This window comes from Vigna radiata, chromosome 7 (assembly GCF_000741045.1).
Source record: "Vigna radiata var. radiata cultivar VC1973A chromosome 7, Vradiata_ver6, whole genome shotgun sequence".
Lineage (NCBI taxonomy): Eukaryota > Viridiplantae > Streptophyta > Magnoliopsida > Fabales > Fabaceae > Vigna > Vigna radiata.
This window is the reverse complement of record NC_028357.1, coordinates 15,620,782-15,636,132: the sequence shown is the minus strand read 5'-3', so window position 1 is coordinate 15,636,132 and position 15,351 is coordinate 15,620,782. Positions and strand designations below refer to the sequence as shown.

Genomic DNA, 15,351 nt, shown 5'->3' with positions numbered 1-15,351 from the left:
TCAAAGAAGATACAAGAAGAAGAGGGAGCACTCACTACATTACTTCTATGGAGTATTTTCTATTAAACCTTTTCTTCTACAAAAACTAAATATGCTTGTTTGTTTTGTAGATCATCAAAGGGAAGAATAAAGCATCACTCATGGCTAAGACTTGCTAAGCATGTTTTGCACATGAAAAACACCAAGATAGCCACACTTTTGCCATTTTCCACGTGCAACAAAGAGGTTGGCCGAGACTCACATGTGGAGCACCATTTCCATGCCTTTTTCACGTGATTTAACCATGTATAACTCATGTAACACATTTAGCACGTGAAACACACCTTTCACACTTCATTTTCTGCACATGTTCAATTGTTAGCTTCCTCTGCACACCTCATAGCTCTTCTTCTTCTTATAAAAGAGGAGCACCACACTTGTAACCTTCAACTTGAATTGAAGTAAAGAAATGCTGCCAAATTTCAGCTTTCACTCTCAAGTTCACTCTTGTGCAATGTTATTTTGCCTATCCTCTAGCTCCTTTTCCCTTAGGAAAGCTCTCTGAGTTAGACTTCAACAATACTCCATCATCAACCTCTCTCGGACCTTCATCAAACACCTTGACTACACCTCATCCATCATCATGGCATCCTTCATCCGCTGCCCAAATCTGAACCCGTGAAGCTTCTCCAAGCATGAATTCGGTGGAGGCTTCTATCAGGCTCCCTCCTTTGTAAAATCAACTTGGAAAATATAGTGAAATGTCGTTGAGATTTCTCCAGACCCTATTCTCTGAGCTCAAACTTCTTGTGCTTTTCCAACACCTTCTCCTCTAGCTTCCTTCCCTATTGGAAGACCTTCTGAGCTTGAGAGACCTCAAGCACTCATCAATCCTTCGCCGATCCATTTCACAAACACCTGGTGTGCATCAACCTTTCATGCATCCAATTTGTTCCATTGCATTCTTCTGAGTTGTGTTGTTGTTCGAGCATGGAGCTTGGATCTGCTTCCATCACAACATCTGATTCTTCAAATTTCGGTGAGCATGAGATTCAAAGTGTCACACACCCTTCTAGGGATGGCAACGGGTCGGGTCGGGCACGGATAGTGCCTACCCGTAACCCGACCCGCCGGATAAAAGTGTACCCGCCACCCGACCTGCTACCCGCCCGGTACCCGTTTAAAAAATACCCGCGAGTATTTTAAAAATTTGCGGGTACCCACGGATATCTACAAAAAATAAAAAAAATATATGTTTTATATTTCTTAAAATAAAATTTTAAAAAAATAACAAAAATATATATATATATATATATATATATATATATATAATATAATATAAATTAAATTAAATATAAGTTAAAATTTAATTTTAATTAATTTTAATCTAATAAAATATAATTTTATTTTATTTTTAATTAAATTTAATTAAAAAATATATAAATTAATTTTTTTATTTATTTTTTGCGGGTAGCGGGTACCGCAGGTCGGATAGTATACTACCCGTACCCTACCCGTTTAGAAACGGGTATTAAAATACCCGCTACCCGTTACCCGCAGATATTTAGTAAATATCCGCGGGTAGTAACTACCCGCCGCGGGTTTTACCCGCGGATACCCGTGTCCGCGGATTTTTTTGTCATCCCTACACCCTTCCCTTAACGATCACATTTTTAAACAATGCGAAAGGTTGTCAACTGCTTAGGCGAACGTTCTAAAGTTTCCTTAAACGAACGACCAGATATCATAACCACCCATGAATAGCCCAAAAGGTGAGTGTTATTCATCCAAGTACAAACCCCTTTGTTAGTCACTTCAGGGTCGGGCTTGAAGGACCTTATACCACATGATCGTCCGATCAGCCATAAGTCGGACGATCAACTGTCACTAAAACATGCAACATGCCACCATTCAAGATCAAACGGTCATGAGTTAGACCGATCAGTCAATAGTAAGACGATTAATGTTAATGCTAAACAACTTAAAGGTAAAATGTGATTACCAACAATTGAGTCGTTGTTAATCAAAAATCCACTTCAAAATCTATAAATATAGATTTAAAGTAAAGAGATAGGTGACCTGCATTTACTACACTATAATTAATATCTAAACTATTAAACGTTCAACTCACTTTAACATCATATGTTTTTTGCAAATACCATCCGAATGGTTTGAATTATTAAGAGAAAACTTAAAATTGAAGACAATCTTGAACTCTTAAATGACCTACTAAACATAGGATTGTTAACCTCGAACCTACATCCCAAAACAATTCTTATTTATGGACTTGTTGTCGTGGCATAGCACCCCTTGTGCCAATCTCATTCTTTGACAACAAAACAAACTTGTGATTAGGTAAGACATGTGAAAAAATTGGTTACAAGTGAGAGAATTGCTTCCTGTATTCTAATACGTATTTCAAAACGACAACACTGCCCCTGGAGTTTTATTTGTCCATTAGTGATAGTGACGGTGCATGAAAATTTACAAGCGTGCACCTTCCTACACAGAAATCCCTCTTCCTATTCCATTGTTCTGTCCCATTCCCACTGTGGTTTTGGAATGAACCCCACATTCTCACTCTTTTTTTAAATTCCCATTGTTCATTTGTTCATTACGTGAACCATAAAAAATTTCAATTATTTTTCTACTATTTTGTTAATCTATTTTCTGATTATTTTTTCTACTATATTTTAGTGTTTCTTTTTCTTTTTTGGACTTTTTTAATTAATATACTTCATTGTAAATTTTATATTACAACTTAGAAAATATCTTGAGATGTAAAATAAGAAAATAATCTGCCTAAACCAAATAGAAAAGTTCCATAATATGTTATTATAGATATATATTTATATTAAATTAAAATGATAGCATGTTAATAGATTAAATAATATGCTTTGCAGCTATTTTATATTTTATATAAGATAATGGTTTCTCAAACGTATATTAATACATTAAAGTAATTTTTTAAACAATGAAAATAATATAACTACTAATATAATAGTAAGACAAATAACAAAATATAAAATAAAACTAAAAAAAAGTAAAGTAAATTTATTATATTATTATCAATAAAAATGATGTATTTGATGATTGTAATTGTATTAATGATTTAAGGACTAAAAGATGGAGATTTTGTTTGGAAAGTTTTTCGTTTTATTGTTGTAATCTAATATTTGATTTTAATTTGATTAGGTTGGAAAGTGATTTAAAAATGTTGTAAAGTCATTAAGAGATTTAAGTTATTATTCAATGGTTTAAATCTTCAGTTAATTCACATTTTTGTATGATAATCTTAGTTGGGTCTTCATTTTTTTAACTGTTTCAATTGAATCATATTTTTTGTAAAAATGAGTTAATTTTACCCTAACCGTTAAGTGCTCTCAGACAACGTTAAATAAATTTATCTGAGCTGTATTTTTTTTTATGACATGACATTGTGCATTAAATTGAATGAGTGATGTGTTTTAGAATCATCACACGTGGCGATGGTGCTTCTTCTTCTCTCTAACCATTGATCACCTTTCACCTCTTCTACCTCGCCCAAGCTCCTTCCTTCCAACTCCCACCCTCAAACCCTCACTCCCTAGATACACACCCTTTCTCCATCTCAAACTAAAAAATGCCGCCGTCGGGTTTCTTTTTCCTTTCTACGTCAACACAAAAGGTCATTGTTGCAGTCTTTCTTTTTCTTGGAAAATTATTTTCAATAAACCACCATAGTCAGCCCATGGTATCTTGAATTTTCTGACTAACAAGATTTAATGAAAAAGAAAACAACTTCCTAACCATAGCTCCTTTTCCCCGACCAAGGAAAATGAAGAAATAAGTAAAACGTTAAGAACCCTAGAAGATCTTCTTCGAAGCATTGATATTCCTGTAGAAGTTGCAAACCCAACTGAAACAAATGGTTCAGAGCTAACAAGCCAAATATCAAGGGGAAAGTTGGAGAATCAAGTCCTTAAAGGTATTTGTATAAACTTCAGTGTCATATAATGAGTAATATTCAAGGTTTTAGGTTATGGTTGCGATTGCAATTTTTATCTTAATCCCTTATACAGTGAAATGTTGCCCGGAAATGTAATTACAAAACTTTCATCGTTTGATATGATGAGAAACTAAAGAAGCGGGACGAATCCAGTACGCCCATGCCCACTTGGAAGCTCATGAGATCTAGATCTCCTCTTCGCCTACTCGCCTCCTCTCCCTCTTCTCTAGATTTGGAAGAATCCACCATTCGCACCTTCCACCTCGACGAAGCAGAGCAATTGGGAATCACGCGCGACGAGGCTTGCCACAATCTTTTGTTCGCCACCTGCTTCAACTCCTTTGGTGGGATGAAGTTGTTCTTCCCCAACATCATCAAGTTAACCGGACGGGCGGGGGTAAAGCTCCACGCGCACCTGGCACAGGAGATTTGGTCCGCCATGAGAGATGCCCACTGGCCTAAAAAGCGTCGCGGTCCACCGTTCCATCTCCTTCTCTGCCCTCATTCTTTGCCCATGGCTTTTTGAGAATTTCGTTCATCCGCAAAGTTATCTGATCCTTTTCAGTGTTTCAGTGTTGATGCTTGATTTTATTGAAGCAGGGTTCTCTTTTATTCTTTTGCCCTTTGAGTTTGCATCTTTGTTTTTATGATTTTTGGTCCAATTGATTTATAAATTTAATTCATAAGAGTAAAATCGTTATTGCCGACATGGGTTCAGATACAAATTTTGGATGGTGGCGGAATTCGATGGAGCCACCGCTCTAGGCCGAAATCCCAATCCCGAATTGACGGTGAAGGATGATGAAGACGATGGAGGGTGACGAAGACAATGGAAGAATCCCAATCCCTTACCATTTCTAATTAAATTTTGTGCCATGTCATAAACTATTCACATAAAAAAAAAAGTTCACGTAATATAATATTGTTACATTAGCATTTTAAGTTTGCACCGCGTCGGCTAAATTTAATGTCGTTTGAGAATACTTAACGGTTAAGGTAAAATTGGTTCATTTTTACAAAAAATATGATCCAACAATTAATTAAAATATGTTTTAATATATTAATATAATTTATTGAGTTTATAAGGAAGAACATTTATAAAAAAATAAATAATTAATTAAAATGAAAACCTTGAAATTTACTTTGTTTTTTTTTTATCTATTTAAACAATATTTTAATTGTTTAAAAAATTGATAATTCTCAAAGGCTAATTTGTCTAACACTCTAAACATTATACTATTCACTATATCATAAATCCATCAAAATGAACAAAGGTTATATAATTAAAATAGAAATTAAATTTATATATATATATATATATATATATATAATATTTATAAAAGATAATTCAAAATAAAATAAATCATTATTCTTATCCAAATATTCATCTTACACATTGTACTTATATTAGTTTGTATACATGATATAATAATCCCAAATTACACCATTCCTCTAATCTAATAATCTAATGAAATTAAAACATATTACATATAATATTATCATCATCAACTCAAATTAACAAATCAATAATTCACATCAAGAATCAAACGTCTATCACACAACACAACCATTTTAATTCATCCTTCACGACTTATTCAAAACATAGACAACTCTACTTATAGAAAACTCATATTGAATAGACTTAAAGATATTGCACTTATCATAACTCACTCTTGTCTATCGAAAACTACAGTTATATATATTTGGACTAAAGTCCATCTTAGATATGAAGAAGGTTACTTTTATAATTTTTTTTTTCACACTGCACACCACATACAAAAACCTCCTTCAACTTTCATCACTAAATATCTATCTTTATGTAAATTTGATACTATCAAAATCATGATAGTCTCAAAATATAATCACTTTTTAATACACCATCTAATATTATTTCATAATAGTACTATCTCTTTAAGAGTCATCTCATTATATCATTTATACAAAACATATTTCATTCCAAAAACTTTAATATAATTAAAAGAAAACTATTTTCTCTATAAGCATTGTAGAATTTAAAAATTAGTTTATGATTTTAGTGTTTCTTGTTGTGTCTATCTATGTCATCTTATTCTTTCCTTATACCAAAATATATATAATTTAGTGCAAAATACTCTTAGATACTAATTGACAATATATATATATATATATATATATATATATATATATATATCCAATTTAATTAAATGATGTAATATATCAAATTATCTAAAACATCTTGGAAGGGTATAAAACTTGTTTTTATATGCTTAATTTAGTTAATAGTCAATTCATTAAAAGGTTATTGTTTAATTACATGTTATATTTCAATTCACTCTTCTCCTAAAAAAGTTAAACAAGTTTTTCAATGGACAAAAACTTTGGATATAAAACATAATTAACACAAATATTTGCTATTCTCAAGTTCATATTTATTAATAGTACATTAAATATTTGAAGAATGAAGTTTTGTGTGAGTAACAGTTCAGTTCATTTTCTGTTCAACTTAACTAGAATGGCTCCAAGATGCTATTGGTCTCTGTAAAAGAAAAGAACAAATGAGGTGAGAACTGAACTGAGAGGGTCATTTCCCTTTAAATTAATGCATTGTGAAATAAAAAAAGATGATGGGAGTGGGAAATGATGAGCATGCTTATTTTGCCACCGTCAAGTAGCAGCGCTGACCGTGCCACAGCCACCGCAACCGTAGTGTGATGCTCGTAAAACCCAACCGATATCAAAATAGGTATTTTTTTCAATTCACAGACCTATTCAGCTTCTCACAATGTTCACTGCGCACTCACTCCTAATATTTCTTCATGATTTTCAATTCTCTATTTGATGTGTGCATGAGCGTTTCACACCCTCACCGCAAAATCACCGAGTGTGTTTTTCTTTAGTACTGTTTGATGTTATAATTGCCTTTGATTTTACAGGGGAAGTAGTTGTTGTCGTCGTCTTCAAAGGTTGTTTCTCATTCACCACTAGTTGTTCTCTATTTTTGTTTCTTATGATTGTACTACTTAACACAGGGAAAATTAGGTTCAAGGTGGCCTGATCAAACGGTTTAGACATTTTATTTTGATAAAGCACAAGCGTAGGCACAATAAACTAGCCACTTTAACTTTTTTACTCTAGAACTTCTAAATTTGAGGCTTTATGCACCAGACATACTAAACTAACTAACTGTGAGTGAGGCTCCTGGATTTGCAGAGGTGTGAGGGTTATTGTACACAACCTTCTTCCCCTTGCTTGTGCAAAGAAATTGTTTTTGAATTCAAAGCCGTGACAACCTGGTCATAAAGGTAACAGGGCTCGCCCTCACCCTAGATATGTTAAATTGAGTAAAAGTTGTTGACTGTGTGTTTTTTAATCCTTAAAACAGTCAAGGTGGTGAGTTGTCAAAGCAAGTTCCCAACCAAATAACCTTCTTATATTACCTCTTCAGTGCAGAATTGCAAGTGAAATTGGTTGTGTTTGATTCTTCGGTGGAAAATTGGCATTGAAATTGCTAGTGTGTATTTTTTTCAATATAATTGCAATGGATGAGATTCCCATCATTGTATAGTCGGAGAGATTTAGATGTATATAATTAACCTTACCGTCCCATATATTCTAAGCACCCAAACGTTTGTGTAGTTAACAAGTCTCCTTTATATTTAATGGGGGTATTGTTCTCTTTATTCTTTTTTCCAAAAACAACACTCATCCTTTTCCTCTTGTATATTTTGTTGATTGTTGGGACTTGCAATGTTGACATTGATATGTCTCTGTCTTTGTGCTTTATAGATAACATCTTATATCCCTGATTGCTTGATGAGCTTTGATTGTACTATATCATGATGTGTCTAGCATATTTTCTTACTATTTGTATTATCTAGTTGAAATCTTAATGGCAAAATATGCCATTGCCAAAGCTTTGTATCTGCCTTCTAATCTTTGAGAAATTTTTAATTTGATGACAGTACTGCATTGGACTTTGTACTTAACCTTAAGCAGCAGAAGAGGACTTTTAGGCATTTAGCCCTTCCACTTTCGGAAAACATTTATAAAAATATTTATGCTTGTTTTATGCAGACACTGGTGTGTTCTTACCTAATTCTATGTCTTTTTAGTAATTAGATTGTAGAGTGTACTTTGAACGAATATTTAAGTCATGGTGCTGAACAGCAATTTACTTTTCATGAATTGGATTTTTCACATGCTTTGTATCCTCTTAAATCTTTTTACTAAAATAGTCAAAAGTGTAACATAGATATGTTCATACATCAATGTTGTCAATTGCGGAAGCTTGTCCACCATATAATATGGTGGATAGCATTACAGACAAATAGAGGAAGCACGATAGTTGAATGAAAAGAAATATATAAAAGACACACAAATATCTGCTAAATAGTAAATGTAATAAACTATAGAAAATAATAACACATATCAAGATAAAAAAAGTTAGCAATATATTCTAAGAAATAGAATCATCAAAGTCTCAACAAAACTAACAAGGAAAGATAAACAGCACACAACTAAAGAAATCCTAGAAGAAATGAGAAGGAGATGAAGTTAAAAAAATGGATCAAGAAAATGAGAAAAAAAATGAAAAAAAAAACATGTTGAAAAAACTGAAGAAAATAGATGTTGACAAACTGAATAAAAAACTAAAGGAAAAGAAAAGAAACATAGAGAGAGATTTATAACAAAAAGGAGCAAATGGAGAATAGAGAGAAGAGAAACCAGATAAAAGGGAAAGAAGAGATTTAAAATTGACAGTGTTTGCAGCCACCAATTATTTGTATGTATGTCCGTACGTGTGTATATGAAATGTAGCAAGACAAAGTGTTCATATCTGAATCCATGAGAGTGCATATTTGTGCAATAAGTCAATAACAAACTCACTCGTTCTTTTGACAAACCTATTGGAAAGTACCAAAGCTTTCTTTAAGATCAAGTATTTTAGTTATGCAGTGACACTCAATAAGATTAACATATTCATAGGTCTCACACCCCCCTCTCTAGAGGCATGTCTGTTGTGTGATTGGTTTAGTTCAGAAGCAAGTCCCTTTATTCCTGTTTTGTTATGTGCGCATTTTGCTCCAGAACAATCCTTCCAAGGTTTTGCAGAGCATTGGTTGTGTGTGGGGGTCTCCTATCCTATCCAACTTGTAGAGTAGTTTCCATGGCTCACAGTTTTGGTAAATGATATTAAGCTAAAATTTTGTGACAATATGTAGTCAACACCATTACTTTTTATTGCTGAATGGTTTCACTTTCCGTATCTTTTTCCCCTTTAACATGTTTGGGATATGAGCTTTTGTTTCAGATAAACAAAATGGGTGACCTTGTTTTATTCAATTTTCTAGTGGCTCCCTATTTCACACATTTCCCTTTATGAGAGGATATATTAATTTCCACGCATATGTACTTTTCATCTTTCTTTGTTTATTAATTTTTCTTTGTCAATACAAAACATTTTTTATGCATTTATTCCCAAAGACACATGGTATGATTGTAGCCTTTATTGATGATCAGTTTTCTTAAATTCACTTTATTTTATTTTAGATGGAAGAAGTTTGTCTGAATAGTGAGCCATTTTTTGATGAAAGCGATGATGTTGATGTTGAAGGCTCTTCTGTAGTAGAACACGGGCTTGAATCTTTAAATTCAAAACCAAAAAACCCTCCAGTTCCAACAGTGGGTCTAGAGTTTGATTCCTTTGAGGAAGTTTACAACTTCTACAATATCCATGCAAAGGAACAAGGCTTTGGAATCAGAGTTAGCAATTCATGGTTTAGATCAAAGAAAAAAGAGCGCTATAGGGCAAAACTTAGCTGCAGTAGTGCTGGTTTTAAGAAAAAAAGTGAAGCCAATAATCCAAGACCAGAAACAAGAACTGGTTGTCCTGCAATGATAGTGATTAGAATGGTTGAGTCCAGGAGATGGAGAATAGTGGAAGTTGAGCTTCAACACAACCATAGTCCACAGAGCAAACAATTTTATAAGTCACACAAGAAGATGGTCCTTGAAGCCAGCAAATCACAACCACCTCCAGAGCCAGTAACAGAAGTACACACCATCAAGTTGTATCGAACAACTGTCATGGATGTTGATTACAATGGTTACTCAAATTCTGAAGAAAGCCATGACACCAATTTTGATAAATTTAAATATTTGGAACTTAGAGAAGGGGATTCCAGTGCTATATATAATTATTTTTGTCGAATGAAGTTGACTGATCCAAATTTCTTTTACTTGTTTGATATTGATAATGATGGGCACCTAAAAAATGTTTTCTGGGCTGATTCCAGGTCAAGGATTGCTTATAATTACTTTAATGACACAGTTACAATAGACACAACTTGTTTGGCAAACAAATATGAGATCCCTTTGATATCGTTTGTTGGTGTAAACCATCATGGACATTCTGTATTATTGGGCTGTGGCTTCCTTGGACATGAATCAGTGGATTATTTCGGATGGATATTCAAGGCATGGCTTAAGTGTATGCTTGGTCGTCCTCCACATGTTGTTATTACTGACCAGTGCAAGCCATTGCAAATGGCAGTTGCTCAGGTTTTCCCTCATGCTCGTCATTGTTATTCTTTGCAGTATATCATAGAAAGAGTTCCAGAAAAGTTGGGAGGGTTGCAAGGATACGTAGCAATCAGAAGACAGATGTATAATGCTATATACGAGTCATTAAAGATAGTTGAGTTTGAATCTTCTTGGGCTGATATGATAAAATGTCATGGACTGGGAGATAACAAGTGGCTTCAGACATTGTATAAGGATCGGCATCTATGGGTCCCTGTTTACCTAAAAGATGTTTCTTTGATAGGACTGATCTCAACTAAAGAAAATGAGGGTCTGACTGCATTTTTTGATCGTTATGTGCATAAACACACATCCTTTAAGGAATTCCTTGACAAGTATGACTTAGCTCTGCACAGGAAGCACATGAAAGAAGCCATGGCAGATTTGGAGAATAGAAAAGCAAGCTTTGAATTCAAAACGAGATGTAATTATGAGGCCCAACTCTCAAAGGTGTACACAGAAGAAATCTTTAAAAAGTTTCAAGTAGAGGTTGAGGGCATGTATTCTTGCTTCAACACAAGACAGGTTAATGTCAACGGATCTATAATAACATACATTGTGAAAGAAAGAGTTGAAGTTGAGGGGAGTGAGAAGGGAGTTAAAAGTTTTGAAGTTTTATATGAGACTACAAAATTGGATATTCGATGCATTTGCAGTTTGCTCAATTACAAAGGATATCTGTGCAGGCATGCATTGAATGTTCTCAATTATAATGGCGTTGAGGAAATCCCATCTCGGTACATCCTACGCCGTTGGACGAGGGATTTCAAGCATTCGTGTAATCAATTCCATGCTCCTAGTAATACTGATACCTACAACCCTGTGCACTTGTATACCCATCTGTTTAACAGTGCTCTTCCAGTGTTAGAAGTAGGGGCACAGTCACAGGAGCATTATATGGTTGCTCTAAAGGAATTGGAAGAGTTGCTAGATAAGTTTGATATAGAGGATAGTAACTCAATGTAACTAATCAATACAAGATCCTCATTCCCCACTTATAACGATTTTACTCCTAATTGACTGTTTATAATCTTCATGTGCTTGGTTTATTCAAGATTTTGTGGTACTGATGATTGTATAAAATGAAATGGCAATTCCATACTTTTTCTTTTAAATGATTTTGGATCTGTTGATACTAAGACATAAGTAAGCACTCTAGCTTTTCACCTTTAAATTGTATTAGGCATAATTATAATCATCAACCATTCATCAGCAGTTGCTTCATACAGATTCCCTGAGAACTTTGCTAGTTTGTATATGTTCTTGGAGATTTTTTTTCCCCCAGTGAGTCAGCTTTAGGCTCCATTTCAAAACGATTTTTAAAACTACTAAATAATGATACTACCAGTCATTGAGAAAATAAGATTGCATACTTTGATTTTGTCTATGACTAGCATATTGATACTACCAGTCATTTAGAAAATAAGATTACTTTCACATCAAGTTACATACGGCCTGATGGGTATCAAGAAGGAAGTATTGGCCAGAAGAAAGGAGAGTCCAAGAGGCAACCACAAAGGCAAAGAGTGGATTGTCTAGAAAACAAAAAGGTAATGTTGAGCTGGCAAAATTAGTTATAGAGTGATAAGTCCAGTATTTAATACTATACAGAAAGAAAGAGATACTTCTTATTCAATGAAGATCTATTTCTTACTAATGTAGTAGGGAAATAGACAAGAACAACAATTACATTTGAGGTATTTCGAGAGGCCGCACTCTCCACAACCTTTTCCCACCAAAACTAAGATACAACAACATAATCTCCTCCCACACCTAAAAGAGACTAGCTTGAAATATTCCATGAAATATTCAACAGAAAAATCCCCAGAGGGAGGAGCGAAGTCACTAAAGACGACAAGAGGTAGCAATCATCGAGGCTTTTAAAGAAATTACAAGGTGATGCACTTGATGAATTCCGTTAATCAGTAACAAAGGTGGAACTACCCATGTCCACTTGAGAGGATCCAACAGGGTTCAAGAGACCAGCGATCAAGTTTGAACCAATTGGTCCGGTTATGTATGGAGGGAGGAACCATACACTTCTTCAATTCCTTGTTGAGTGACGAAGAAGATTTATTGTGGGAGAAATTCAAACAAGCCTTGCTAGATATATATGGTTGGTTAGCTGAAGGGAATGCTTATAATCAGCTAACTGCACTTCGGCAAACTAGCGATGTTCAACAAATATAATAAGGATTTTAAATGCTTGATCGCTCAAATCCCCAAGATTCTTGAACAATAATATTTTGCATATTTCCTTCATGGATTGAATGAGGACATTGAAAAGAGGGTGCGAAGTTTACTTGCTTTGGGAACATTGTTGAATTGGGAAAGGACAAAGTAGTCAGTCAATACAAAGGGAGAAATGATTCACGTGTGTGGTCCCAATGCACCACGCAGCCCAATTTGAAGTTTCCAAACCGAATTTTGACATCCGATTTAGAAATCCAATTTAGAAAAATACCGAATTTTAAAGATGATATCTTAATTAGATTTTGAAATTAATTGAGTATTTAATCGGATTTTGAAATTTAATGATATCATAAATTAAAGTTCAAAATTTAATAACTTCTTAAATCAAATTTAAAAATTTAGTGACATTATAAATTTGGTTTCTAAATTCAGTTAGTCTCGAAATCCAAATAATTTTTGAAATTCGATTTTCAAAATTTGGTTAACAAAATTACCATATTTGAAAATTCGATTAAGTCCTTAATAGGTTTTCAATATTCACTAAACAATGTCACCAGATTTTGAAATCTGATTAACAAAGTCACTAAATTTTGAAATTTGATTAAGTCTTTAACTTGTTTTTCGAATTCGGTTAAGTCATTAATCGAATTTCGGAATCTAGTTACTACCTTAATCGAATTTCAAAATTTAATGATTTATTTAAGTTTCTTTTTTTCATTTGTTGATTTTTTTTAATAATTTGTTGAGGTATTACAAGGAGGTGAGCTACTCTTCTAAACCACTACATGTATCTCTAAATAAAAGAGATGGAGATGACGTTGGTGTGACATTCACTAACACGTGATCTGCTAAGTGAAACCAACAATCATCAATGGTTATTATGTCAGCCTTTGGAATAACATTTGGTGATCACGGGATCGGTTGCTTTTTTCAAAATTGTCTTAACAGGCGAACCATCATACCGACTCTGATTTAGCCAAAAAACATATTGAAGACCATATATGCATGACTAGCCCGATGTGATTGATATGGGCACCAGATCAACCTATCATATGTGAGTCCATCTAAATGTGTTATAGCCTCAAGTAGGCTGGAAATCTGTATCCATATCACCCAACGTGAAACACAAGGGCTATCTTTATGATAAGTTGGCAATAGATGTCTCATTCCCAACCTAGGAAAGTGGTCATAAATCCAACTCTACAAAAAAATTAATTAAAGGTTGGTCAATAATGAAAAAATAAAGGAAATCAAAATGCAATATATGCATAACTTGTAAAAGAGTTAGATATCCATAAAACAATTAGATATAAAGTTCAAAGAACTCATCAGACATTAAAATTCAAGTATTGTACTAACCTGGTCCTGCCACAACGCATATACAACATGATTCGCATAGCTCTTCAAAAGTGATGTATCATGTGGATCTTGTAAAAATCCGCCTACTTTATCTTGTTCTTGAACAACATCATCGTGTTGCTTAACAACATCATCCTGCTACTCAATAATATCTTCATGCTCCTCATGAACATCAACATCATGTAATTCCCCAACTTCTTCAGGGCGACTACTTCTACGAGTTTATGTCGTTGGTCTCCTTCTATGTTCACCTTGTGAAAAACTCTCAGGTCGATATATAGATGCACCTCGTCTTCTTTCCACATTTGTTATAAATCGGTGGAGATGTTAACGCTTTCTTGATATGCTCGAACCTATCCTAGCATTTATCATCTCAAGCAAACTTTGCAGACTTCTTCAACAACCTTATCATCGGCTTTGTTTTATCTACTAACCTTGGCATGAAATTTAAACGGTCTTTAACCATCAAATTAGATGTTTCACCTCCTTTACATTTTTTGTACTTGTCATATCAATTATTGCTTAACACTTTTCAGGATTTGCCTTTATTCCCATGTGTGTCAACATAAATCCGAGGAATTTGCCTCTATCTACCCCCAAATAATACACATTTCTCTGGGTTAAGGCGTAGGTTATACGTCTTCAAAGTTGAGAAAACATTAGATAAATCCTTTGCATGCTAGAAAGGGTAGGGGACTTTAGCGCCATGTCATCCATATATAATTTGATGTTTTTGCCGATCAAATGTCTGAAAACCCTATCAATAAGTAGTTGATATGTCACTCCAACATTCATGAGGTTGAAGGGCATGACCTCGTAATAATAATTGGCCTCCTCTAGCATCACTACCTACTATGGGATCAAGGTTTTTACCTTCAATGATCATGCCAACCATACTTTCCTTTTCAACATTGTTAATACTAACATGTGGTATTGGTAAACGCAAACTAGCAATGTAGAACTCGTATGTTGTCGTTTGGTCTTCATGGACCGCGATGATGTCGTGTGATGATGAGGGGAATTTCATTGTTATGTGGGGATTGGGTACAAATGTGCCAAATAAGTTGAGCGATGGTTGTCCCAATTGGATTTTGTACGATGTGCTAGCATCCACCACAAAATATTGAATATGTATAATCTTCGTTAGGCCTCCCTTCACAAAAGTGCTATGCAAGTCAATATACCTCACGGTATTGACCATTTCCCTTGAAAAGCCGACTATGGGCTCATATAAGGCCATAACTTCTTCTAGCAACTGTAACTTCTTATAC

General features: G+C 34.2%; 1 protein-coding gene across 4 annotated transcripts; it reads left to right on the top strand.

Annotated features, from left to right (window-relative positions):
* The first annotated feature begins 6,441 nt into the window (after nucleotides 1-6,441).
* LOC106765811 (protein FAR1-RELATED SEQUENCE 6) lies at nucleotides 6,442-12,885 on the top strand. Of its 4 annotated transcripts, XM_022783177.1 has the most exons (4): nucleotides 6,442-6,689; nucleotides 6,880-6,909; nucleotides 7,157-7,248; nucleotides 9,497-12,885. In XM_022783177.1, the coding sequence occupies exon 4, from the start codon at nucleotides 9,497-9,499 to the stop codon at nucleotides 11,492-11,494; it is 1,998 nt and encodes a 665-aa protein (XP_022638898.1). In that variant the 5' UTR covers nucleotides 6,442-6,689; nucleotides 6,880-6,909; nucleotides 7,157-7,248; the 3' UTR covers nucleotides 11,495-12,885. The 4 variants fall into 4 exon arrangements, with proteins under 4 accessions (XP_022638898.1, XP_022638899.1, XP_014506038.1 ...); XM_022783178.1 differs by lacking the exon at nucleotides 7,157-7,248 and having other exon boundaries at nucleotides 10,243-12,885; XM_014650552.2 differs by lacking the exon at nucleotides 7,157-7,248 and having other exon boundaries at nucleotides 6,443-6,689.
* The last annotated feature ends 2,466 nt before the right edge of the window (nucleotides 12,886-15,351 follow it).